We start from the raw sequence: 27,427 nt of genomic DNA on the forward strand, positions 1-27,427 counted from the left end.
ACGATGATCCCTTGCAAAATACCATTCAACAGTTGCTGATTTCCTCAGGCAAGCCTCATGTTGACCACAGTAGCGGTGGGGAGGGGGTGCGGTGGGGTGGGGAGGGGTGGGGGAATCGACGATTGCTTCGTGCACGATCCCAACTGAGTAATATGCGGTGCAATTTTGCAACTTTGGTCAAATCTAGACCGCGACTGCCGGCACGCAACAAACCGAGCGTCTCGCGACTGACGCCACCGGCCCTTTAGCGCCCGACGCGAAGCAACAGCCGGGCGCGTACTACCACGGCTAATAAACACGCGGCAGACCTCAAACAACCAAGCCAAGGCCGGGGCCGTTTAAAGAAGGCATTTATATTCTGTACATATGTACACACACGCACACAGAGAGAGAGAGAGCGGGTTTCGAAGACGGAGACAAAATCTTGAAACGCGCGTGGACGGAGACGCTACGGCGTGGCGTGCTCCACCAAGCAGCCAGCAGCGGCCACGCTTTCCGTGCTTGAACATTCGTCACAACGGGGCAATCATCCCAATATCGAGGGCTCTGTCCGTGGTGCTGAGAAGCGTACACGGTGATGTAGTGAGGGAGCTGTATGTGGTGCTGATCGGAGTATGCGGTGATGTAGTGAGGGAGATGTATGTGGTGCTTATCGGAGTATGCGGTGATGTGGTGAGGGAGCTGTATGTGGTGCTGATCGGAGTATGCAGTGATGTGGAGAGGGCGCTAGCCGTGGTGCTGATAGCACAAGCGTAGTGCCCTGGATACGGTGCTGATCTCAACAAGAGACCGCTGCCCATGCGAGTGAACACAGCAATGTGAAGAGGGCGCTGTGCGCCGTGCTGATCTCAACAGACTGTACAGAGAGTGCTGATCTCACTGAGGGCGCTGTTCATGGTACTGATATGAACAGGGGGGGCGCTGTCCGTGGTACTGATGTCCATGGAGAAGGCGCTGTTCGTGGTGCTGTTATCAATAGAGAGGGCTATGTTCGTGGTACTGATGTCCATGGAGAAGGCGCTGTCCGAGGGACTGATATCACTAGACGGTATTGTCCGTGGTCCACATATCCGCCAATGGCTGCCCTTTTCTGTTTTACGAGTGATGGGTGATCTTGTTCAGTGGCAGAGTGATGAGTTCAACTCCTGGTTCAGTGAATGTGGAGGGAAGAGTTCAACACCCGGTTGAGTGACGGACACCAGCGATGGGGCTTCCAACAAAACGCACAGAGACCAACGGCGGCACGAGGTTCAATCCCTGGTACAGTGACGACGTTAATGAAAGCAGCGTCAACGGTGAATGAGTTAACCACCCGTTTCACGCAATGGAGGGTGAGAGAGACGCAAAGTTAAAACTTTAAAAGGTACAAAACATAGGGCCGTTTGTTCGGCAGTCATTATAACAATCGATTGCTAACATGTGCGTATACATCGCTTAATTTACACCGATTAATCGGTCGTGTGAGCACGAGTCAGTGACAGCCACGACACGTGACGCTCAAGTCACTCATCATCACGAGCCACGGTCTGCCCATTGCCGGATGAAGACGTCACCATCATCATCATCATCACGCTGATCATCATATCATCTTCATCATAAGCCACAGGCTGCTCACTGCTGGATCAAGACATCACCATCATCATAATAACAATCATCATCACGAGCCATGGTCTGTCCACTGCCGGATAAAGGCCTCCGCATGCCATCACCATCCCTCGCACGCCACGTGGTGGCTCCAGCCACACGACCGCACGTGGCTCCACCTCCCCACGAGTGCTGGCGAGTGCTGGCGCGGGCTGGAGGAGTGCGGGGTGACGCGCTCCGCGTGTGCCTTGACGACCCCGTGGCGGCGTGCCGAGCCGAGCGTTGGCGCGAGGCGGACGGCGAAGGCGGCCGGCGGGAGGGAGTTCCCACGTGCGGAGTGAAGACCGTGCGTGACGTTGCCCCCCCGTCTTCCTCCACACCACCACCCCACCTCTCCCCCCCCCCACGCCCTCCCCCACCCCATCCCCCATATCAGTGTCCGCATGGGTCCATAACCAAGGATGCCTCGGTTGCCATGGCGATAGATGAGGAGTGTGGGGGGTTGCCGAGCGACCGAGGTCACACGGGCATGGCCAGCTCGTCGTACTCGTCCTGCCCCTCCTCCTCGTTGAACGTCGGCTCACTCTCCTCTCCGTCCAACTGGAGGGGGGGGGCAGGGGGAGAGGGAAGGGAATGTGGTGAGTGATGGGGATAACAACAACAACAACAACACGTTCAACTGGAAGAGCATCTGCCCGCTCACCGGCAGTCAGTCGTCTCCTTATCACTCTGCTATCGCTACTGCCATGGTTACTGTGTTGAACCACCACCATCAACCACACTGCACATCCCAACAACATTCACTCATCCACCCACTCACCCACTAACTTACTCACTCACTCACCCACTCGCCCACTAACTCACCACACTGCAGGTTACAACAAGCACTCACCCACCCACTCACTCACCCACCACTCATTAACTTACCTACCCACTCACTCGCCACTCATTAAACTTACCGACCCACTCACCCACTACTCATGAACTTACCCACTCACTCACCCACCACTCATTAACTTACCTACCCACTCACTCGCCCACCACTCATTAACCTACCTACCCACTCACTCACCCACCCACCTATGCACTCACCCTACCACTCACCCACCCACTCACCCTACCACTCACTCACCCACTCATCCAGCCACCCACTCACCCTACCACTCACCCACCCACTCACCACACTGCAGGTCAACTCACTTCACTTTGGAATTCCCTCCTCCCATCATCACCGTCACACCTCTTTCTTCCCCCAAGCTCTTATAATAAATAACCTCGTCCGACTAAAGACACGTGCGTCCTTCTCCTGCTGGCCGTTTGGCGACCTGTGGTCACTGTGCTTCGCAACTGAGGTTCAAGCTAAAAAACAACAACCCCGAGTTTAATTTACAGCTCTTAGTCATTCCACTGCTGGATGATGGAGAGACGTGGGGAGAGGCCTGGAAAGGTATGGCAAGAGACCGGGAAACAAGGGGAGAGATGGGGAGAGACCAGGAGACACTGGGAGAGATGAGGACACACGGGGAGACAAGTGGAGACACTAGGATACATTGAGAGACACTGGGAGACACCAGGATACATTGAGAGACACTGGGAGAGATGGGAACACACGGGGAGAGACCAGGGTACATTGAGAGACACTGGGAGACACCAGGATACACTGAGACACACTGCGAGAGATGGGGACACACTGGGAGAGACCAGGATACATTGAGAGACAAGGGGAGACACCAGGATACACTGAGAGACGTGGAGAGACCAGGATACACTGAGAGACAAGGGGAGACACCAGCATACATTGACACACACTGGGAGAGATGGGGACACACGGGGAGAGACCAGGGTACACTGAGAGACGGGGAGAGCCTCACCGCTTGCAGCTCCTTGGCGGAGAAGATGCGCGGCAGCAGGAGCCAGCGGCAGGGCACGGTGAGGATGAGCAGGAAGGGGAAGGCGAGCGCGGCCGGGGTGAGCTGCACGGCCCACAGCACTGCGAGCAGCAGCACCTGGGCACAGCGTCAGCACGCACCGCCGGCGTCAACGCACGCACCGCCGGCGTCAACGCACGCACCGCCAGCGTCAACGCGCAAGCCCCGACCGCGACGACACCGCTCGCTCGCGGAGGCTCGAATGGGAATCATTCCGCTTCGTCGTGTTCGGCCAACTGCGTTGTAAGTCGTGAACTCTTTGTCGTTGTTGTTGTTGTTGTTGTCGTTGTTGTTGTTTTTGTCTCGCGAGGCATCGTGCCCCCTCTCTTCCGGGAACAGCCGGGAGCTCAGGGGGTGGGGGCTCTTTAGCTCGCGGTAAGTTAACGTGGCGATTGGAAGTTGCCTCTGGTTTGTTACATGCCCCCCCCCCTATTTACACATGCATGTTAGTGGTGACCTGCATGTTAGTGGTGACCTGTGTGTTAGTGGTGTTAGTGGTGACCTGCATATTAGTGGTGACCTTACCACTCACTCTTCACTCGCCGTATTTGTGTGTAAAGTTTGTTGTCCTTCCTCCACACGGTGGGGTACGTATGGAGCGAAAGAAATTTGACGTACACACATATATACCACCCACCGTCTAACACACCATCACCACCACTACCACCTTCCCTCTAACACCATCACCACTACCACCTTCCCTCTAACACATCACCACCACCCACCGTCTAACACACCATCACTACCACCTTCCCTCTAACACCACCCCCACCACCTCCCCTCTAACACACCACCACCACCACGACCACCACCTTCCCTCGCAACTCTGATTGACACGGTTGGCTGTGTACGGTGCGAAAGAAGTTCGCCGTACACACAAACTTAAACCTCCCTGTTCTGCCTCGTCGCTCCCACCTGGGTGGGGCAGAGACGATGCCAAAGGGGGGCTGAAGACGACCGCTCGTGCTGCGATCGAAACGTCGTCGTTTTTTGTTATTTTCTTTGAACCCATCGACGTGACTTTACCGACAGACCCAAAGCAAACGCGGCAACGCCGTGCGGCTCCTCGCTCTCGACGCCAGTCCCTCGTAGCCGCGAGCAGCGCGCTGGCGCTCAGCGGCGCGCGCTGCGGTTTACCTGGATGGCGGTGAACATGTTCATGCGCCAGGTCTTCACCTGCGGGCACACGCGCACACCAAGGCAAAGGTCACCCGTGTAGCCTGGGACAGACTCTCGGGGCGAGTGCCGTGAGCGAGCAGCAGCACCCTATGCGGGGCCGGCACGGCGCACGAGGGGGCGGGTGGCCAGCAACACGCCCGAACGCCTTTGTCTCCCCAGTGTGTTTACACACCGTAACAAGTACTCATTTGAGGCTGAGTCGACCTAGGGGAGGCCCAGGACCGGTTCAGAAAATCGTCACCGGTGTTGGCCGTGAGCGGGAATCGAACCCGGGTGGCCGGGTTCGTAGCGCAGCGTAGCGCTCACCGCTACACCAGCGCTCCCCACTCGGGAACGCACACGCACACACGCACAGACACACACACACACGCACAGACACACACACACACGCACAGACACACACACACCTACACACACGCACAGACACAAACACCCACACGCACAGACACACACACACACGCACAGACACACACACACCTACACACACGCACAGACACACACACACACGCACAGACACACACACACCTACACACACGCACAGACACACACACTTGCACAGACACACACACACCTACACACACGCACAGACACACACACGCACAGACACACACACACACACCTACACACACGCACAGACACACACACACGCACAGACACACACACGCACAGACACACACACACGCACAGACACACACACACACGCACAGACACACACACACACACGCACAAACACATACACACCTACACACACGCACAGACACACGCACACACGCACAGACACACACACACGCACAGACACACACACACCTACACACACACACACCTACGCACAGACACAAGCACAGACACACGCACACACGCACAGACACACACACGCACAGACACACACACAGCTACACACACGCACAGACACACACGCACAGACACACACACAGACACACACAGACACACACACACACCTACACACACGCACAGACACACGCACACACGCACAGACGAACGTGTGCACGCAGGCAAAGATCCCCCCGCGTAGCCATTAAACAGACCCCTTGGGGGCAAGCGCTGTCAGCGAGCACCCATCAAGGCGGCGCCGCCGGCCACGGGTAGCGGTGGTGCTGGGGGGGGGGAGTTGGTACCGCGGTGACGTATCGGCGCTCCGGGTGGTACTTGGTGGGCTTGAGTGCGAGCAGCATGCGCTCCACCATGCGCACGCCGCTCAGCGACGTGACGCCCATGTAGAGGAAGATGCCGAACAGCACGGCCAGCGGGATGTGGCTCAGCACGTCGCCCAGCACCACCGAGAGGCCTGCGCCACGCGCGGGCACAAGGACACACGCACGGACACACGGACGGACACACGGACACACGCACGGACACACGGACACACGGACACACGCACGGACACACGGACACACGCCCGCACGGACACACGCACGCGCGGGCACGCGGACACACGCGCGGACGTACGGACACACGCACGGACACGCGCACACACACGCGCATGCCCAGACGCACGGACACACAGACAAACGGACGCACAAGCACGCGCGTACACACGGACACACAGGGATGCAGCGATGGTTAGGTTCGGTTCAGAAGTTCTATGAGTCCAAATTAATATTTCAGACACTTTCACGGCACTCCACCACCACCACCATCACCTTCCACCACCACCATCACCACCACTATCACCACCATCAACACCATCACCATCACCACGACCATCACCACCATCACGACCATCACCACCATCACGACCATCACCACCATCACCACTATCACCACCACCACCACCAGCATCACCACCACCACTATCACAACCATCACCACCACTATCACCACCATCAACACCATCACCACCATCAACACCATCACCACCACCACCACTATCACCACCATCACCACCATCACGACCATCACCACCACTATCACGACTATCACCACCAGCAGCATCACCACCACCACCACCGTCACGACCATCACCACCACTATCACGACCATGACCACCACCAGCATCACCACCACCACCATCAGCACCACCACCACTATCACCACCATCACGACCATCACCACCACCACCACCATCACCACCACCACTATCACCACCATCACGACCATCACCACCACCACCATCACCACCACCACTATCACCACCATCACGACTATCACCACCATCACCACCACCATCACCATCCCCACCACCATCACCACCATCACCACCACCACCACTATCACCACTATCACCACTATCACCACCATCAGCACGACCATCACCATCCCCACCTCCACCACCACCACCAGCATCACCACCACCATCAGCACCACCACCACTATCACCACCATCATCACCACCACCATCACCACCATCACCACCATCACGACCATCACCACCACCACCATCACCACCACCACTATCACCACCATCACGACTATCACCACCATCACCACCATCACCACCATCATCATTATGACCACCACCATCACCACCACCACCACTATCACCACCATCACCACCATCACCACCATCACCACCATCATCATTATGACCACCACTATCACCACCATCACGACTATCACCACCATCATCATTATGACCACCACTATCACCACCACCACCACTATCACCACCATCACCACCATCACCACCATCATCATTATGACCACCACCATCACCACCATCACCACCACGCCCCCCGCCCCCCGCGGCCCTCACCGACGAGCAGGGCGACGGCGAGTGCGGTGAGTCGCTGCTCCACGACGCGCTCGGTGCGTGGCCGCTCCCCGGGCGCCGTGGCGCGGCTCATGACGGTGAGCGCGTTGGCGTGGCTCACGGAGCGCACCGTGGCCGCCGTGAGCCACGGCAGCCCGAGCAGCGCGCTCGCGCCGCCCATGAGCGCGATGAGCAGCAGGTCGAGGTGGAAGCCCGAGCCCTTGACCAGTCGGCGCTCCTTCTTAGCCAGGATCAGCCTGGGGGGGGGGGGGGGGGGGGCAGAGGAGGTGGGGGTCAACAGGATGGTGGTGGTGGTGTCATGGTGGTGGTGGTGGTGGTGTCATGGTGGTGGTGTCAATAAACTGGTGGTGGTGGTGTCATGGTCATGGTGTCAATAAACTGGTGGTGGTGGTGTCGGTGGTGGTGTTGTCTTGGTGGTGGTGTCAATAAACTGGTGATGATGGTAGTGGTGGTCTTAAGAAGGTGGTGGTGGTGTCATGGTGGTGTTGTCATGGTGGTGGTGTCAATAGGGTGGTGGTGATGGTGGTAGTGGTGGTCTCAAAAAGGTGGTGGTGGTGTCACGAGGGTGGTGGTGTTGAGGTGTTGATGGTGGTAGTGGTGGTCTCAATAAGGTGGTGGTGGTGGTAGTCTCAAGAAGGTGGTGTTGAGGTGGTGGTGGTGTCATGATGGTGGTGTCATGGTGGTGGTGGTGGTGTCAAGTGGGTGGTGGTGGTGTCATGGTGGTGGTGGTAGTGGTGGTCTCAAGAAGGTGGTGGTGGTGTCATAGTGGTGGTGGTGTTGAGGTGGTGGTGTTGTTGAGGTGGTGTCGGCAAGGTGCTGGTGGGGTCAAGAGGACGGTGGGGGTGGTGGCGCTTGGTGGCCGGTGACTGGACACGGAGTCAGTCACCGATCAACCAAGTGGGAAGGCAGCTGCAGAAGAGACACACGGGATGATGAATGGCGGCAGCCGGCCATTGTCGGCCGCGGGTGAGGGGGGGGGGCAGCGAGTGAACACGACGAGGTGTGTGGGTGCAGGAGGGTGGCGGTGTGACCCACGTGGTGATCTGCGTCTCCATGAAGACGAGGATGAGGACGAGGGCGCCGGGGATGACGGCCGCGAACATCATCCACACGGGGAAGGGCCGGCCGGAGGGACCCGCGGGGCTGATGAACCAGCCGCGCTGGCTCGGCTCGGACAGCGACACGCCGCTCGGCACCACCAGCTTCTGCTTGCGCCGCGTGGCGGAAGCGGAGGGGGGGGGGGTACGACCGATCGGAGGCTGTTCGCTCGCTTAATCGCTCGATCATTCATTCGCTCGCTCGCTCACTCGATCATTCATTCACTCGCTCGCTTGATCATTCATTCGCTCGCTCGCTTGATCATTCATTCACTCGTCGCTTGATCATTCAGTCGCTCGCTCGCTTGATCATTGATTCACTCGCTTGATCATTCATTCGCTCGCTCGATCGATTGTTCATTCGCTCGCTCGATCGTTTATTCATTCCCTCGATCGTTCATTCATTTACTCGTTTGCTCACTCGATCGTTTATTCGCTAGTTCGACTGTTCATTCGCTCATTCGCTTGCTCAATCGTTCATTCGCTCGCTCACTCGATCGTTCAAGTAACTCAATCATTCATTCGCTCATTAGATCCTTCATTCGCTCGCTCGATCGTTTATTTGCTCATTCGCTCACTCGATCGTTCATTCAATTGACTGTTCACTAACTTGATCACTCACACGATCACTCGCTTGATCAATGATTCACTCGTCCACGCGTCTGATCGAGCGCTCACTCGTTCGGTGTTTTGATGTCTCTAGGAGGAGAGAAGAGGGCTCGCCCACGCTCACCTCACCCGGGTGCGCTCACCCACGCTCACCCACGCTCACCCACGCTCACCCACGCTCACCCACGCTCACCTGCAGGTAAGTTGTCTTCACCGCGAGAGAGATGAGCACCATGGCAATGATTGCGATGGCGACACCAAAATCTCCGATCGCCCGTCGGACCTGAGCACGCAGAAAGATAAAGATCCTCTATATAGCCTTAACCGACTGTTGGGGCAAGTGCTGTTAGCGAGTAGCACCTATGAAGACCGGAACGGCACACGAGGGGTGGGTGGCCAGCACCACGCCCGGCCGCCTTTGTCTCCACAGTGGTGTTTTTTACACAACGCGCCAGGTACTGATTTGAGGCTGAGACGACCTAGGGGAAGCCGAGGACTGGATCAGATAATCGTCACCGGCATTGGCCATCAGCGAAAAATCAAACTCGAGTCGCTGGGTTCATAATGCAGCGCGCTAACTGCTACGCCACTGCTCCCCACACGCACGCACGAACACACACGCACACACACACACGCACATGCACGCACACGCACACACACGCACATGCACGCACACACACGCACATGCACGCAATCACACACACACGCACGAACACACACGCACGCTACGCACACACACACACGCGCACATGCACGCACAACAACAACAACAACCGCCATTCGCCACTAAGTGGCGGTGACGTCACCACGACGCTTGTGCCAGGCCATGTGCACCCTGAGGCCACGTGAAGTGTCGAACGCCCGCTGGCAGGAGGTCACGGGGCAGACCCAGGTGCCACGGGTCGACTGACCGAGATGACCGAGATGACTGGCTGATCCACCACCTGTGCCCCCTACTGTGCCAACTTGCTGTGCTTTAGCCACCCGGCGCTCCGCTCGTTGTTGTGAGCGTCGCTCCTCCGCCCTCCGTTGTTGTTGGAGGGCGACTGCCTCCAACTGCCCAGTAGCGTCCTTCACGAGCCTCCTCCACTGAGGCCGATCTTGACACCGCTGGTACCAGTCATCGGCAAGTCCACTCAGCTCCACGTCCTCCTGTACCACATCACTCCATCTCTTCTCTAGCCCGTGCCGCGCCCGTTTAGCCCCCTCGATCCGGCCGAACAAAAGCTGTTTAGGCATGCGGTGGCTGGGCATGCGGGCTACATGACCCAGCCAACGCAGCCTTGCCTGCCGGAGGAGCTCACTGATGGGACTTTGCCCAGATCTTTCAAGGACTTGTGAGCTCCTCACACAATCCAGCCTGGTTAAACCCAGGATGGATCGTAGGCAGGCCAGCCTAAATGTTTCCAACCGGCGAAGATGCTCCACTAGGGGGGTCCACGTTTCGCAAGCGTAGAGAAGGGAGGGAATGACCGTGGCCGAGAAGACCTGAAGCTTCGTGCGGAGCGACAGACCAGGTAGCTTCCACACAGCGTTACGCAACCGATGAAAAGATATTGCCGCTCGACTGATTCGGAGTGAGACCTCTGCTGATAAACTGGAGCCGGTCATAAGCACACTGCCCAGGTATGGGAAACTCTCCACTCTCTCCACAACTGCCCCATCACCGATTGGGAGTTGTGGGGGTGGAGTGCCCGATGGTACAAAATACCCAGGCAGGTGCTTAGTTTTGGTGGGGCTGATGGTAAGGCCCCACCTCTTGGTGGCACACTCCAGTCTCAGCAGCAGCGTCTCCAACTCCTCTTCTGAATGAGCAGCTATTACCAAATCATCGGCATACATAACGTGGTTGACCAATAGGGAGCCATCCCTTGATCGCACCCGGGCGTCGATCAGCCTCCCATTATATCTGTACCAAATGGTAATTCCCCCGGTACAGCTTTTGAAGGCTTCACGAACTACGCAGTCGAAATAGATGTTAAATAATGTGGGAGCCAGAGGACATCCCTGTCGCACCCCAAGGTGTACAGGGAAAGGCTCCGACTCCCGGCCACGTAGTTTTACCCGGGCCCGCTCACCATCATGAAGGTCCTTAATGATCGTGAGCAGAGGGTCAGGGACTCCGAAAGCACGAAGAACAACCCAGAGCCCAGTCCTACTGATGGTATCATAGGCCTTGTGTGTGTGTGCACGCACACACACACACGCACACACACACACACACGCACAAACACACACACACGCACGCACACACACACACACGCACACACACACACACGCACGCTACGCACACACACACACACGCACACACACGCACACACACACACATGCACACGCACGCACGGACGCACCACGCCGGGCAAGAAGCGGCTGTTCTTGAACTTGCGGAGGTAGACGGCGATGAAGAAGGTGGAGGCCATGAACACGAGCGACATGAGCGCCGTGTTGGGGCAGCCCAGGGGGTCCTCGTCTCCCGCTGGCCGGCACGCGGTCGCCCCCAACGACGCCGACGAGTTGCCGGGGACCTGGGTCGAGTTCCAGGCGACCGCGGGGGTGCTCACGCCGCCCGCGGACTCGCTCAGCAGCGGGTGGTCCTGGAAGATCTGCCCCGGCGGGCAGAGACGCGACCGCACGCTTAGAGAGACATCGGAGATTCGCGATCGTCGGCCAAGGAGGGGCGTTTGGTTCCCGTGGTGGCGGTGGCAGTGTTGGTGGTAGTAGCGGTGTTGGTGGTGATGGTGTTGGTGGTGATGGTGGTGTTGGTGGTGGTGGTGTTGGTGGTGGTGATGGTGGCGGTGGCTGTGGCGGTGGCGATGGTGGTGGTGGCGGTATTGGTGGAGGTGTCGGTGGTGTTGGTGATGGTGACGTGGCAGTGGCGGTGATGGTGTTGGTGGTTGTGGCGGTGACAATGGTGATGGTGTAGCAGTAGTGGCACCATCGCCATGAGGAACCGGAGTCGAGTCAAGGATTGCGATTCACAGGATGCAGATCTAGCGGTCCTCCATAACGGTCCCCCAACATCGGCATTCCCTACTGCCTAGACCTCTGATTAGCGCAGTTGCCTACGTACGGTGTGAAAAAAGTTCAACATACATACAATGATTATGCCAATCCCTGCACCTACTTTTCCAGGAGTAACCCCACAGTGCGACGACCTGCGTGATTGTGTGGATGTTGAACTTCGTACGTAGCCAATTGGAGGTGCGGGGGAAGGACAACAAACTAAGCACACGAAGGAGTTCCTAAGAAATTAGTTTTCAACCTAGATAATGATTTAAAGTGCATAGCTCCAGTGGCTTCCTAATATCGGAAGGAAGAGCGTTCCAGACGGCCGTAGAAGCGTATCTGAAAGCGCCGCGCGATGCGGTGACCACCGTCTTTGTTCGGTGGGTAGCCAAAAGCCACTGCTGCTGCGAGGATGAGCGGAGTTGTCCTGATGGATGATGCTCCTTGCAAGGTATTGTGGTTCATATTGTGGCTTGGAATGAGGTGACAAGGATGAGGGGAGAGGGAGGAACTAGGAGAGGGGACTGTGGGAGATAAGGGGGCACGTCAGGGGACTGGTAGGAGGGGGAGAGAGCTGTGGATGGAGGAGGGAGCTGTATGTGATGAGGAGAGAGCTGTGGATGAAGTAGAGAGCTGTGGGTGAAGGAGAGAGCTGTGGGTGAAGGAGGGAGCTGTGGGTGAAGAAGCGAGCTGTGGATGAAGTAGAGAGCTGTGGGTGAAGGAGAGAGCTGTGGGTGAAGGAGGGAGCTGTGGGTGAAGGAGAGAGCTGTGGGTGAAGGAGAGAGCTGTGGGTGAAGGAGGGAGCTGTGGGTGAAGGAAGGAGATGTGGGAAAAGGAGGGAACTGTGGGTGAAAGAGGGAGCTGTGGACGAAGGAGAGAGCTGTGGATGAAGGAGGGAGCTGTGGATGAAGGAGAGAGCTGTGGGTGAAGGAGGGAGTTGTGGGTGAAGGAGCGAGCTGTGGGTGAAGGAGCGAGCTGTGGGTGAAAGAGGGAGCTGTGGACGAAGGAGAGAGCTGTGGGTGAAGGAGCGAGCTGTGGGTGAAGGAGAGAGCTGTGGGTGAAGGAGCGAGCTGTGGATGAAGAAGAGAGCTGTGGATGAAGGAGGGAGCTGTGAGTGAAGAAGAGAGCTGTGGGTGACGGAGAGAGCTGTGGGTGAAGGAGAGAGCTGTGGGTGAAGGAGCGAGCTGTGGGTGAAGGAGAGAGCTGTGGGTGAAGGAGCGAGCTGTGGGTGAAGGAGGGAGCTGTGGATGAAGAAAGGAGCTGTGGGTGAAGGAGAGAGCTGTGGATGAAGGACGGAGCTGTGGATGAAGGACGGAGCTGTGGGTGAAGGAGCGAGCTGTGGGTGACGGAGAGAGCTGTGGGTGAAGGAGAGAGCTGTGGGTGAAGGAGAGAGCTGTGGGTGAAGGAGAGAGCTGTGGGTGAAGGAGAGAGCTGTGGGTGAAGGAGGGAGCTGTGGGTGAAGGAGGGAGCTGTGGATGACAGAGAGAGCTGTGGATGAAGGAGGGAGCTGTGGGTGTAGGAGGGAGTTGTGGATGACAGAGAGAGCTGTGGATGAAGGAGGGAGCTGTGGGTGTAGGAGGGAGTTGTGGATGACAGAGAGAGCTGTGGATGAAGGAGGGAGCTGTGGGTGTAGGAGGGAGTTGTGGATGACAGAGAGAGCTGTGGATGAAGGAGGGAGCTGTGGGTGTAGGAGGGAGTTGTGGATGACAGAGAGAGCTGTGGATGAAGGAGGGAGCTGTGGGTGTAGGAGGGAGTTGTGGATGACAGAGAGAGCTGTGGATGAAGGAGGGAGCTGTGGATGAAGGAGGGAGCTGTGGGTGAAGGAGCGAGCTGTGGGTGAAGGAGGGAGCTGTGGGTGAAGGAGCGAGCTGTGGGTGAAGGAGCGAGCTGTGGGTGAAGGAGAGAGCTGTGGGTGACTGGAGTAAGCGGACTGTCTCGGCGTGCTGGCGAGGAGAGCGCCCGCCACACAGAGAAACGAATGGGAGAGGGAAGGAGCGATGCCGGGACGGGGAACCCCTGCGATGGAGAGAGAGGAGGGCACGGCTCGAGATGAGCCGCAGGAAGAGATGAGGAGGAAGGGAACGAGCGCCAGCGGTGGTGATGATGATGAGAGGGTGGAGGGGAGAATGGACGGAGAAGAGAGAAGGAGCGAGCAGCAGCGAGTTAACACGCGGGTGGGTGAGAAGTTGGGCGAGTGGGTAAATGAACGAGTGAGATGGTGAGTGCGTGAGTGAGTGCGCGAGTGAGTGCGCGAGTGAGCCATTCAATGCGTGGGTGGGTGCGAAGGTGGGTGAGTAGGTAAATTGATGAGTGACATGGTGAGTGAGTGAGTGAGTTCAAATTCATGGTTCAAGTTGATTTGGTGTAACCGGGTGAGAATTCTAAACACCAGGACGAGGTTGGGGAGGAGAGGAGGTGGCGGTGGGGTCACCGAACAGAAGTATGGCGCAAAAGCCACCGCGTCGTCACACACGCACACCTCGTAGATCTTCTCGAAGGTCTCATAGATGAAGATGAGCGAGATGAGGAAGGCGAAGATCTCCTGGGTGAAGCGCGAGACGTAGCGCACCAGGAAGCTGCCCTCGGCCGCGACGAGCACGAGAACGAGCAGCACGAGCCACAGGCCCACCCAGACGCGGCCCGTCAGGTAGTCGAGCGAGTTGGACTCGCAGAACTACGCACGCGCAGAGGAGACGTGCGGGGTGGAGAGAGACGCGGAGAGAGAGACACGGGGAGGAGAGAGACACGGAGAGGAGAGAGACGGGGAGGAGAGAGACAAGGGGAGGAGAGAGACACGGGGAGGAGAGAGACACGGGGTGGAGAGAGACACGGGGAGGAGAGAGACACGGGGAGGAGAGAGGCACAAGTGCTCGCTCTGCCCGTGCACTCACGGAAAAGAAGGCCTCCTCGAAGACGAGCAGGGGTCCCGAGAAGCCGATGATGAGGAGCGGCTGCGCTCCGAGGAGTGCGAAGAGGACGCCCTGCGTCGAGGTGGCCACCACCAGCTCGGAGACCCCCATGAGGTTCCCTGTCGCTTCCCCTGCGGCACAGCGGACACGGCGGGGCCTGCGTCACCACCTCGTCCACCTCGTCCCAGCAGTCGCTCTGACCAAACGCATCCTCCGGATCGCGATGCGCTACCTGCCGACCCCCCCCCCCCCCCCCCCCGTCCGTCCACTTCTGTATTTGAAAATTTCGGAGTTGGGATTGTCCACTCTGGCATCATCTGGATTATGAGCGGTCCCTCACTCACCGAGCAGGCCGCCGAAGGTGATGCAGGGCGAGAGGGCTGCGAAGTAGATGAAGATCATCGCCGGGAGGCACTGTAGGTTGAGGGCGTCGCGCAGGTCCGACGCGTAGTGGCCGTAGCGTCGCTTCATGTCGCACCACACCCCGCCGAACGGCACGCCGGTGCGTCGCAGTGGGTCCTCATCGTTGTCGCCGCCACCGTCGCCGCCGGACGCCTCCTTGGCCGGAGCTTTGCCGTCAACCGAGGGCTTTTGGTTGCCCTCGTCCGCGGCTGGGACGGTGGGCGGGGTGACGCGGGAGGGGAGAGGTGATTGAGTTTCATTGTCGTCGTTGTCATCGTCAGCATTGTCGTCGTGAACATCATCGTCGCCGTTATCGTCGTCGTCATCATCATCGTCATCATCATCATCATCACCGTCGTTATCAACATCATCTTCATTATCATCATGATCATCATCGTTGTCATCATCGTCATCATTATCGTCATCATCATCGACATCATCATCATAATCATCATCATCATCATCGTCATCATCAAAGGTGCTGCGACTCGCTCACAGCACTTGCCCTGACAGTGCGTTAAGATCCATAATAGAGGGTTTTTTGGTGAGATCGCGTAAGTATATAAGTGTGTGTCATTAAACCCGCCACCACCCGACACAGCCAACTCATGAGGGTTGTCACGTATACAGGACGTGCCAGTCTGTTAAGAGTTACACGGGAAGCGGTAGGGCAACGCTTCGCACGCAGAGCTCGGAACCGGCGACCCGAGTTCGATTCCCGCCAACACCGGTGACGATTATCCGAACCGATCCTGGGCCTCCCCCAGACCGACTCGGCGTGTCGTAAACATCGCCACTCGGGAGACAAGGTGTCCCGTGCCGGCCTCCACGGCCTCCAACCCTCGCCCCAACAGCAGCAGGCGGCCGAGGGCCTCGCGGGCGACCTTGGGCGGCGTGCGCGTCTCACCGCTGCGCTGCTGGCGCCGCTTGTGCAGCACGGCGCGCTGGAACGAGGGCACGGGCCCCAGCAGCTCGCGGTCGCTCAGCTCGGCGGGGGGCAGCACCACGCTGCTGTCAAGGAACTCGTTGATGGCGCCCAGCAGCTGGCGGCGGTCGTCCGCGCGGTAAGCCGTGTCGTGGAAGTCCTGCGCAGGTTACGACGATAACGACGACAAGCAGGATGTCATACATTTTGTTATTGTCAAGGTTTTATTTTAAAGGTATTTTATCTAATTTTACTACTGGGCTGCCGCGTAGCTCTTTCTCAGAGGCGGCCTGGCTACTACCAATGGTAGCTCAAAGCAAAGTGGCCCATCGCGTCGAAATGTACGGCGGCCAAATCCTCTGCACGCGCGTCCCTGAACAAACGTCAGTCGCCTTCTCTGCGAGAAGTCGCCGGTCAAATCAAACAGACTTACCGTCCCGTCAGTGCTCAATGCAGCGTGGGCTATCATCACCGTGTGAACATTTACAGGAACGCAGGTCGGTCCATCGTACGTCTGTGTGTCAGCGCGTCCGTCTGTGCGTGCGTCCGTCGTCCATCGAGCATCCGTCTGTCGTCAGTCCAGCGTCTGTGCGTCTGTCCGTGTGTCCATCTACCATCCGTGCGTCTGTCCGTGTGTCCATCCGTGTGTCCATCCGTGTGTCCATCTACCATCCGTGCGTCTGTCCGTGCGCGCGTGCACCTTGTCGGACATGAGCGCGGCGAGCGAGCGGCCCATCTCGTGGTAGTCGAGGCCTGCGGCCCGGGGCCCCAGCAGCAGGAAGACGAAGCGCGTGGGCACGGGCACCTCCAGCACGCCGGGCAGCACCACGCCGCGACGCAGCCGCACGAAGGCGGCCGCCGGCTGCGCCAGGAACTCGGCGTGGCCTGGGGAGGGGGGGGGGGGCAGAGGAGGCGGTAAGGGATAGAGGAGGAGGGGGGGTAAGGAGCGATGGGGAGCGAACGTTTTAGAGTTGAAGTGAAGTTGTGCTGGGGGATGATGATCCCAAGGTTCGCCCCGATCCCAACTCTGACCCTGAAACTGACCCCGTGCTGCTGATCCAGCAGTGGAGGTAACAGCAGGAATCGAGCTCAGGTCGTAGAGCGGCGCATTAACCACTACACTACCGCCTCACACACACACACACAACAACAGCTGCCATTCGTCACTAAGTGGCAGTGACGTCACCACGGCGCTTGTGCCAGGCCACGTGAAGTGTCGAATGCCCGCTGGCAGAAGGTCACAAGACAGACCCAGGTGCCACGGGTCGACTGACTGAGATGATTGGACGATACACCACCTGTGCTCCCTGCTGTGCTAACTCGCTGTGTTTTAGCCGCCCGGAACTCTTCTCGTTGTTGTGAGCGTCGCTCCTCTTACACACGCAGACTGACACACACACACTGGCACACAGACTGGCACACACTGCCACACACTGACACACACACTGACACACACACTGACACACACACTGACACACACACACTGCCACACACTGACACACACACTGACACACTCACTGACACACACACTGACACACACTGACACACAAACTGACACACTCACTGACACACCACACGTGCTCACCCACGAGGACGAGCGTGGCCTCGGCTCCGTGAGGGATCTTCTCCAGCAGCTTGGGCCGACGGTCGGCCGCCGTGAACGTGAGGCTCCGCTACACAAAAACAAAGAGCCACCGTGTAGCCTTATCGGACTGTTGGGGCAAGTGTGGCTAGCACACGGGGGTCTCTGGGGTCTCTGGAGGTTCTCAAGGTTTCGGGGTCTCGGGGGGTCACCTTGGGCCACCGTGCGGCCTCCACGTCGCGGTGAGCGGCGGTGGTTCCGGGCGGCGGCCCCCTGCCGGGGGAGCCCGGGGCCGACCCCGGGGCCGACCCGGGGGCCGAGCCGGGGGCCGAGCCAGGGGCCGAGCCGGGGGCCGGGGCGCCGCGCCGCCAGCTGCTGGCGCGGAGACGCAGCGAGCCGAGGCCGCTGCGGAGCAGAGCCGCGGCCGCCAGCTCGGAGTCACACGGCAGGCTGGGGGAGAGGGGGGGGGAGGGGGGAGAGGGGGGAGAGGGGGGAAGAGAGTGAGCACTCGTGTGTTGGAGTGTGATTGTTTGAGTGAGTGAGTGGTGAGTGAGTGGTTAGTGAGTGAGTGCGTGGTGAGTGAGTGGTGAGTGAGTAGTGAGTGCGTGGTGAGTGCGTGTGAGTGAGTGGTGAGTGAGTGGTGAGTGAGTGGTGAGCGGCACCTGTGGCGCTGGGTGAGTGGGTGAGTGCGTGAGTGAGTGGTGAGTGAGTGAGTGGTGAGTGAGTGAGTGGTGAGTGAGTGAGTGAGTGGTGAGTGAGTGAGTGAGTGGTGAGTGAGTGAGTGGTGAGTGAGTGGTGAGCGGCACCTGTGGCGCTGGGTGAGTCAGTGAGTGAGTGGGTGAGTGAGTGAGTGGGTGAGTGAGTGAGTGAATGAGTGAGTGGGTCAGTGTGTGAGTGGGTCAGTGAGTGGGTGAGTGAGTGAGTGAGTGGGTTAGTGAGTGAGTGGGTTAGTGAGTGAGTGAGTAGTGAGTGAGTGGGTGGTGAGTGAGTGGTGAGCGGCACCTGTGGCGCTGGGTGAGTCAGTGAGTGAGTGGGTGAGTGAGTGAGTGGGTGAGTGAGTGGGTGAATGAGTGAGTGGGTCAGTGTGTGAGTGGGTCAGTGAGTGGGTGAGTGAGTGAGTGGGTTAGTGAGTGAGTGGGTTAGTGAGTGAGTGAGTAATGAGTGAGTGGGTGGAGAGTGAGTGGTGAGCGGCACCTGTGGCGCTGGGTGAGTGGGTGAGTGAGTGAGTGGTGAGTGAGTGGTGAGTGGTGAGTGAGTGGGTGAGTGGGTGAGTGCGTGGGTGAGTGCGTGGTGAGTGAGTGGGTTAGTGAGTGAGTGGGTTAGTGAGTGAGTGAGTGGTGAGTGAGTGGGTGGTGAGTGAGTGGTGAGCGGCACCTGTGGCGCTGGGTGAGTGCACGGAGCAGCGGGTCGCGGTCACGTGCCCGGATGATGGCGCTGGTTGCGAGCAGCTCGGTGAGCCGCGCCGCGACCCCCGGCAGCGTCACCTCGGCCACGTCCAGGTGCACCACGCCTGGCACGCACACAGACACAGATCCCCCGTGTAGCCTCAACAGATTGTAGGGGCAAGTGCTGTTAACGAGCACACATACACATAGAAACACACAGACACACACACAGAGACACATACAGACACACACAGACACACACATAGACATACACAGACATACACACACAGACAGACAAAAAAGACAAAGATCCCCCGTATAGCCTTAACAGACTGTAGGGGCAATTGCTGTTAGCGAGCACCTATGAAGGCCACAACGGTACACGAGGGGGTGGGTGGCCAGCACCACACCCGACCGCCTTTGTCTCCCTAGCGGCAATGTTTACACACCGCACCAGGTACTTATTTGAGGCTGAGTCGACCTAGGGGAGGCCCATGACCGGTTCAAATAATCGTCACTGGTGTTTTCCGTGAGCGGGAATCGAACCCGGGTCGCCAGGTTCGTAGTGCAGCGCGCTAACCGTTACACTACCACTAACACACACACAGACACACACACAGACACACACACACACACAGACACACACACAGACACACACACAGACACACACAGGTGTCCCGGGAAGACTCCGTGTCTCCCCCCGTGTCTCCCCTCGTGTCCCTCCCCGTGGCTCCCCCCGTGCGTGCCCCCCCCCCCCACCCCGGCGCGTCTCCCCCGCCGGTCTCACCGCGGGCGAGGACCTTGCGGAGTTCGAGGAGGGCGCGGAAGCTGAGCGAGGAGACGCGCGGCTTGCCCCAGCGAGCCGCCTCCGCCTCGAACGACTCCTCGAACTTGATCCAGCGCGCCGTCTCGCGCCACGACGACGAGGGCCCCCCCTCCCCCCCCTCCCCCCCCCTCCCCCCCCACCTGCTCGCCACCGCCACCGCCACCGCTCGCCCACACCAACTCGTTGAGCTGCACGAACACCTGGGCACGCGGAGACGCGGCGGCGAGATGTTGACTACCTCGCCTGGTATGCAGGAGGTCGTGGGTTCGATACAGACATTGACGACGCCTGCTGCTGTATATTTGGAGTTTGCGTGTCTCTCTCTCATCATCATCATCACGGTGGCTAGGAGATGTTATCCACCTCGCCTGGTATGCAGGAGGTCGTGGGTTCGATCCCAACCCCTGATGCCTGCTGCTGCTGTATATTTGGAGTTTGCGTGTCTCTTTCTCTCTCATCATCATCACGGTGGCTAGGAGATGTTATCCACCTCGCCTGGTATGCAGGAGGTCGTGGGTTCGATCCCAACCCCTGATGCCTGCTGCTGCTGTATATTTGGAGTTTGCGTGTCTCTTTCTCTCTCATCATCATCACGGTGGCTAGGAGATGTTATCCACCTCGCCTGGTGTGCAGGAGGTCGTGGGTTCGATCCCGACCCTAACGTGCGCGTCTCTCTCTCTTTCTTCCCGTGGTTGCGACCAGGTCGCTTCTGACAAAAACTAACTACACAGCTCAGCGGGGCCATGCCTGGTAAAATATATTAAATAGTTTTAGACACGGGGACACGGGGCAGACGGGGACAAGGAGACGCGGAGAGGTGGGAGATGCGGAGAGATGGAGACACGGGGACAGGGAGAGATGCGAACACCGGCATAGAGAGACACAGGCACTTGGAGACACGGAGACGTGGAGAGGTGGGGACACGGGGACGCGGAGACGCGGAGACACGGAGACAGCCAACCCTGGACTGGTCTCGACTTCTCTGTGTCACATCAGCAGGGTGGTTCCCCGTTATGAATGGAGACACTGAACTCCCCACCCGTGTTGCCTTTTCAGGCTGTTGGGGAAAGTGGGAGTGTGACTAGCTAGCACCACGCCCGGCCGCCTTTGTCTCTCCCCGCTGGTGATGTTTAACACACCGCACGGGTTATGGTCAGGGTTCGAGTTCGCCTCTGACCTCGTGGTCTCAGGGTTAGACTCCTACCTCGTGAGGTCTCCGGTCCACGTGACGTGATGCAGGGTCTCCCCGCTTCTTGGATGAGTTGTCATCCAGCCGGTTGCCTGGCAACAACATCATCGCCATCACCACCGCTATCATCATCACCACTATCATCATCACCACCACTATCACCACAACCATCACCAACATCACCATAACCACCACTCTCATCACCACTACCACTACCATCATCACCACCACCACTATCATCACCACCACTATCACCACAACCATCACCAACATCATCCTAACTACCACTCTCATCACCACCACCACTACCATCACCACCACCACTATCATCACCACCACCACTATCACCACAACCATCACCAACATCATCCTTACCACCACGATCATCACCACCACCTTCAATAAAACTATCACCAATATTAACGCCAATGCCACCACTACCAATATCGCCATCATCACCACGACTACCACTCAGCATTAATCGAATTCCTCACGCGGGCTGTTAAGCATCGCCACTGGGGAGACAAAGGTGGTCGGCCGTGGTGCTTGCCACATCGCCTCCTCGTGTGCCATCACGGCCTTCATAGGTGCTCGCTAACAGCACTTGCCCCAACAGCCTGTGTGGGCTGTACGGGAGATCTTTATATGTGTCTGTGTGTGTGTGCATGCGTATGCACGTGTCTCTATCTAAGCTGTGACTCACCTTTCATCTTGTCGCCTTTCTCTCCCTCCTTCGTCATCTCCACGGCAGATTCACGCCTACAGCAGAGACACGCACACACACAAAGTCACCCCGCGTGCCCTTAACAGAATGTTGGGTCGAGAGCTGTGAGGGAGCAGCACCTGTGAAGGCCGGCACGGCCAACGAGGGGTGGGTAGGTAGGCCAGCACCACACCCGGCCGCCTCGTATGCACGTTGGACTTCTTTCGCACCGTACGTAGCCCACCGTTGCTAATCCGAGGTGTGTGGTAAGAGCAACAGCACTGAACACGACCGGCAGTTTCTTAACGAAATTAGTTCTGCATCTCGATTTCGAGGAGCGCAGCTCCGAGTGGCTTCCTAATGCCGGAAGGGAAGAGCGTTCCAGACGGCCTCTCCCCGGTGTTTACCGCACACCGCACCAGGTCCCAATTTGAGGCTGCGTCGACCTAGGGGAGGCCCAGAACCGGTGCAGACAACCGTCACCGGTGCCGGCGGCCGTGGGCCACGTGGCGGCCCCCCGTCACGTGACACTCGGCGTGGCCAAACGTTGAGATGCGGCGGTGCCGAGCGAGCGGCCAGGAGCGCACCGCCTCTGTGGGCGACCCCGAGTGTGGCCTCAGCCACGCAAAGGGGGCGACGTGGTGGCTAGGAGATGTTGACTACCTCGCCTGGTCTACAGGAGGTCGTGGGTTACTACGCGACTCAACTCCACAACTCGACTCTGCAACTCAACTCCAACACTCAACTCCACCACTCAACTCCACCACTCAACTCCACCACTCAACTCCACCACTCAACACCACCACTCAACTCCACCACTCAACTCCACCACTCAACTCCACCACTCAACTCCACCACTCAACTCCACCACTCAACTCCACCACTCAACTCCACCACTCAACTCCACCACTCAACTCCACCAATCAACTTTGCAACTCAACTCCACCACTCAACTCCACCACTCAACTCCACCACTCAACTCCATAACTCAACTCCACCACTCAACTCCACCACTCAACTCCACCACTCAACTCCACCATTAAACTCCACCACTCAACTTTGCAACTCAACTCCACCACGCAACTCCACCACTCAACTCCACCACTCAACTCTGCAACTCCACAACTCAACTCCACCACTCAACTCCACCACTCAACTCCACCACTCAACTCCACCACTCAACTCCACCACTCAATTCCACTACTCAACTCCACCATTCAACTCTGCAACTCCACAACTCAACTCCACCACTCAACCACCACCACTCCAATTCCACCACTCAACTCCACCACTCAATTCCACCACTCAACTCCACCACTCAACTTTGCAACTCCACAACTCAACTCCACCACTCAACTCCACCACTCAACTCCACCACTCAACTTTGCAACTCCACAACTCAACTCCACCACTCAACTCCACCACTCAACTTTGCAACTCCACAACTCAACTCCACCACTCAACTCCACCACTCAACTCCACCACTCAACTCCACCACTCAATTCCACCACTCAACTCCACCACCCAACTCTACAACTCTGCAACTTGGAATGTTGCCCCCGAACCCCCCTGCCCCCCCCCCCACGACCTGCCGGATTTGCCAGTGCACCGTAGACAACAGCCCGGAGACACCAATCCACACGGAGCTCTCCTACCCAGGCCCCAAGTCCCGGTACACACCCCCCCCTTCACAACGCCACCGCCACAACGCCGCCGGACAGACAGACATGGCCAGGCCACGAATCACGTGACCCACCAACCCCAACCGCCCCCCGCGGCAATGCGCCGAAGCCTCGGCAAGAGTCTCCCCAACGGCTCCGTCAGCGCTCCTGTCCACACACTCTCACACACTCACACACACACTCACACACTCACTCACACACACTCACAACCCCTCACTCACACACCCACACACACCACACACACACTCACACACCACCACAACTCACACCACTCACTCACACACCACACACACTCACACACTCACATACACACTCCACACTCACATACACACTCACACACACTCACACACACACTCACACACTCACTCACACACACCACATACACTCCCACACCCACCACACACACCCACACACACTCACACACCACTCACACACCACACACACTCACTCACACACCACACACACTCACACACTCACATACACACTCACACACTCACATACACACCACACACACCACACACACACCACACACCCACCACCACACCACATACACCACTCCACACACCACACACACTCACACACACACTCACTCACACACTCACACACACTCACTCACACACTCACACACACTCACACACCACATACACACTCACACACACTCACTCACACACACTCACACACTCACACACCTCACCACTCACACACTCACACACTCACACACACTCACACACACTCACACACCACATACACACCACACACACCACCACACACACCACACACCCACACCTCAACACTCACACACTCACACACCACACACACCACTCACACACTCACACACCCCCACACACCACAACACACCACACACTCACATACCCACTCACACACACTCACCCACACACACCACACACCACACACCCCCATACACACACACACCACACACTCACACCACCACCCACACACACCCACACACACCACACACCCCACCACACACACTCACACACCCACACACCTCACACCACACCCCACACACACTCACACCACCACACACACCCACACACCCACACACCACAACACCCACACACCACACACACTCACACCACACCACCCCCACACACCACACCCACCACCCACACACACCACACCACCACACCACCCACCACACACTCACACACACTCACACACACACCCACACACTCACCACACACACCACACACCACACACACTCACTCACACACCCACACACACCTCACACCCACTCACACACACTCACACACACACACCACACACACACCACCACCACACACCACACACACCCACACCACACACCCACAACACTCACCACACACTCACACACACTCACCACACACCCCACCACACCACACCCACACACTCTCACATACACTCACTCACACACTCACATACACTCACACACACACCCACACCACACACACTCACACACTCTCACATACACCACCACACACCACATACACTCACTCACACACCACCCACACCACACTCACACACTCCACATACACCACCCACACACCACATACACTCACACACACACACTCACACTCACACACTCACATACACCACTCACACACCACCCACACACTCACACACTCACACACCCACACACTCACACACCACACACACTCACACACACACTCACATACACTCACTCACACACACACTCACACACACACTCACACACTCACACACACTCACACACCACACACACCACTCACACACCACACACACTCACACACACACTCACACACTCACACACACCACACACTCACACACACTCACACACTCACACACTCACACACCACACTCACACACACACCACACACTCACACACACCACACACACACTCACACACTCACACACACTCACACACACACTCACACACTCACACACACCACACACACCACACACTCACACACACTCACACACTCACACACTCACACACACCACACTCACCCACTCACTCACACACTCACACATACTCACACACACTCACATACACTCACACACACTCACTCACATACACATACACACACACACTCACACACTCACACACACCACACACACTCACATACACTCACACACCACTCACAACACACTCACACACACTCACACACACTCACACACTCACACACACTCACACACACTCACATACACTCACACACACTCACACACACTCACTCACACTCACACACTCACACACACACTCACACACACCACACACACTCACACACTCACAACACACTCACACACACACTCACACACACACTCACACACACTCACTCACACACTCTCACACACTCACACACACACTCACATACACTCACTCACACACTCACACACACTCACACACTCACTCACACACTCACACACACACTCACACACACACACTCACACACACTCACATACACTCACTCACACACTCACACACACTCACACACTCACTCACACTCACACTCTCACTCACACTCACACACTCACACGCACACACACTCACTCACACACTCACACACACTCACACACACTCACACACACACACTCACATACACTCACTCACACACTCACACACACTCACACACTCACTCACACACTCACACACACTCACACACTCACTCACACACTCACACACACACACACACTCACTCACACACTCACACACTCACACACTCACACACACTCACTCACACACACACTCACACACACGCACACACACTCACACACTCACACACTCACTCACACACTCACTCACACACTCACACACACACTCACACACACACACTCACACACTCACACACACTCACACACTCACACTCACTCACACACACTCACACTCACACACACACACACTCACACTCACACACACACACATACACACTCACACACTCACACGCACACACACTCACACTCACACGCACACACACTCACACTCACACACTCACACACACACACTCACACACACACTCACACACTCACACGCACACACTCACACACTCATACACACACGCACACACACACTCACGCACACACGCACACACACTCACACACACACACACGCACACACACTCACACTCACACACTCTCACATACACTCACTCACACACTCACATACACTCACACACACACTCACACACACTCACACTCACACACTCTCACATACACTCACTCACACACTCACATACACTCACTCACACACTCACACACACTCACACACACACTCACACACACTCACACACTCACACACTCACACACACTCACGCACTCACACACTCACACACACACTCGCATACACTCACTCACACACACTCACACACTCACACACACACTCACACACTCACACACACTCACACACTCACACACACTCACTCACACACTCACACACACACTCACACACTCACACACACTCACACACTCACACACACTCACACACTCACACACTCACACACGCACACACACTCACACACACACTCACACACTCACACACACACTCACACACTCACACACACTCACACACTCACACACTCACACACACTCACACTCACCCACTCACTCACACATACTCACACACACTCACATACACTCACACACACTCACTCACATACACATACACACACACACTCACACACTCACACACACTCACACACACTCACATACACTCACACA

The 27,427-nt window shown here is 57.4% G+C and overlaps 1 protein-coding gene across 1 annotated transcript in view; it reads right to left on the reverse strand.

Annotated features, from left to right (window-relative positions):
• Positions 1-2,016: 2,016 nt before the first annotated feature.
• LOC144951376 (band 3 anion transport protein-like) overlaps positions 2,017-27,427 on the reverse strand; it is a 42,733-nt gene continuing 17,322 nt past the window's right edge. The window contains 20 exon segments of the mRNA XM_078881606.1: positions 2,017-2,184; positions 3,456-3,590; positions 4,650-4,688; positions 5,828-5,997; positions 7,405-7,658; positions 8,458-8,627; positions 9,322-9,411; positions 11,480-11,731; positions 14,614-14,808; positions 15,026-15,174; positions 15,388-15,654; positions 16,353-16,530; positions 17,071-17,255; positions 17,956-18,043; positions 18,165-18,402; positions 19,327-19,462; positions 20,125-20,293; positions 20,295-20,363; positions 21,368-21,444; positions 22,056-22,111. Of these exon segments, the coding sequence (XP_078737732.1) occupies positions 2,104-2,184; positions 3,456-3,590; positions 4,650-4,688; positions 5,828-5,997; positions 7,405-7,658; positions 8,458-8,627; positions 9,322-9,411; positions 11,480-11,731; positions 14,614-14,808; positions 15,026-15,174; positions 15,388-15,654; positions 16,353-16,530; positions 17,071-17,255; positions 17,956-18,043; positions 18,165-18,402; positions 19,327-19,462; positions 20,125-20,293; positions 20,295-20,363; positions 21,368-21,444; positions 22,056-22,111 (2,998 nt within the window). The 3' untranslated portion in view covers positions 2,017-2,103.

This window comes from Lampetra fluviatilis, chromosome 62, assembly GCF_964198595.1.
Source record: "Lampetra fluviatilis chromosome 62, kcLamFluv1.1, whole genome shotgun sequence".
NCBI classification, from domain to species: domain Eukaryota; kingdom Metazoa; phylum Chordata; class Hyperoartia; order Petromyzontiformes; family Petromyzontidae; genus Lampetra; species Lampetra fluviatilis.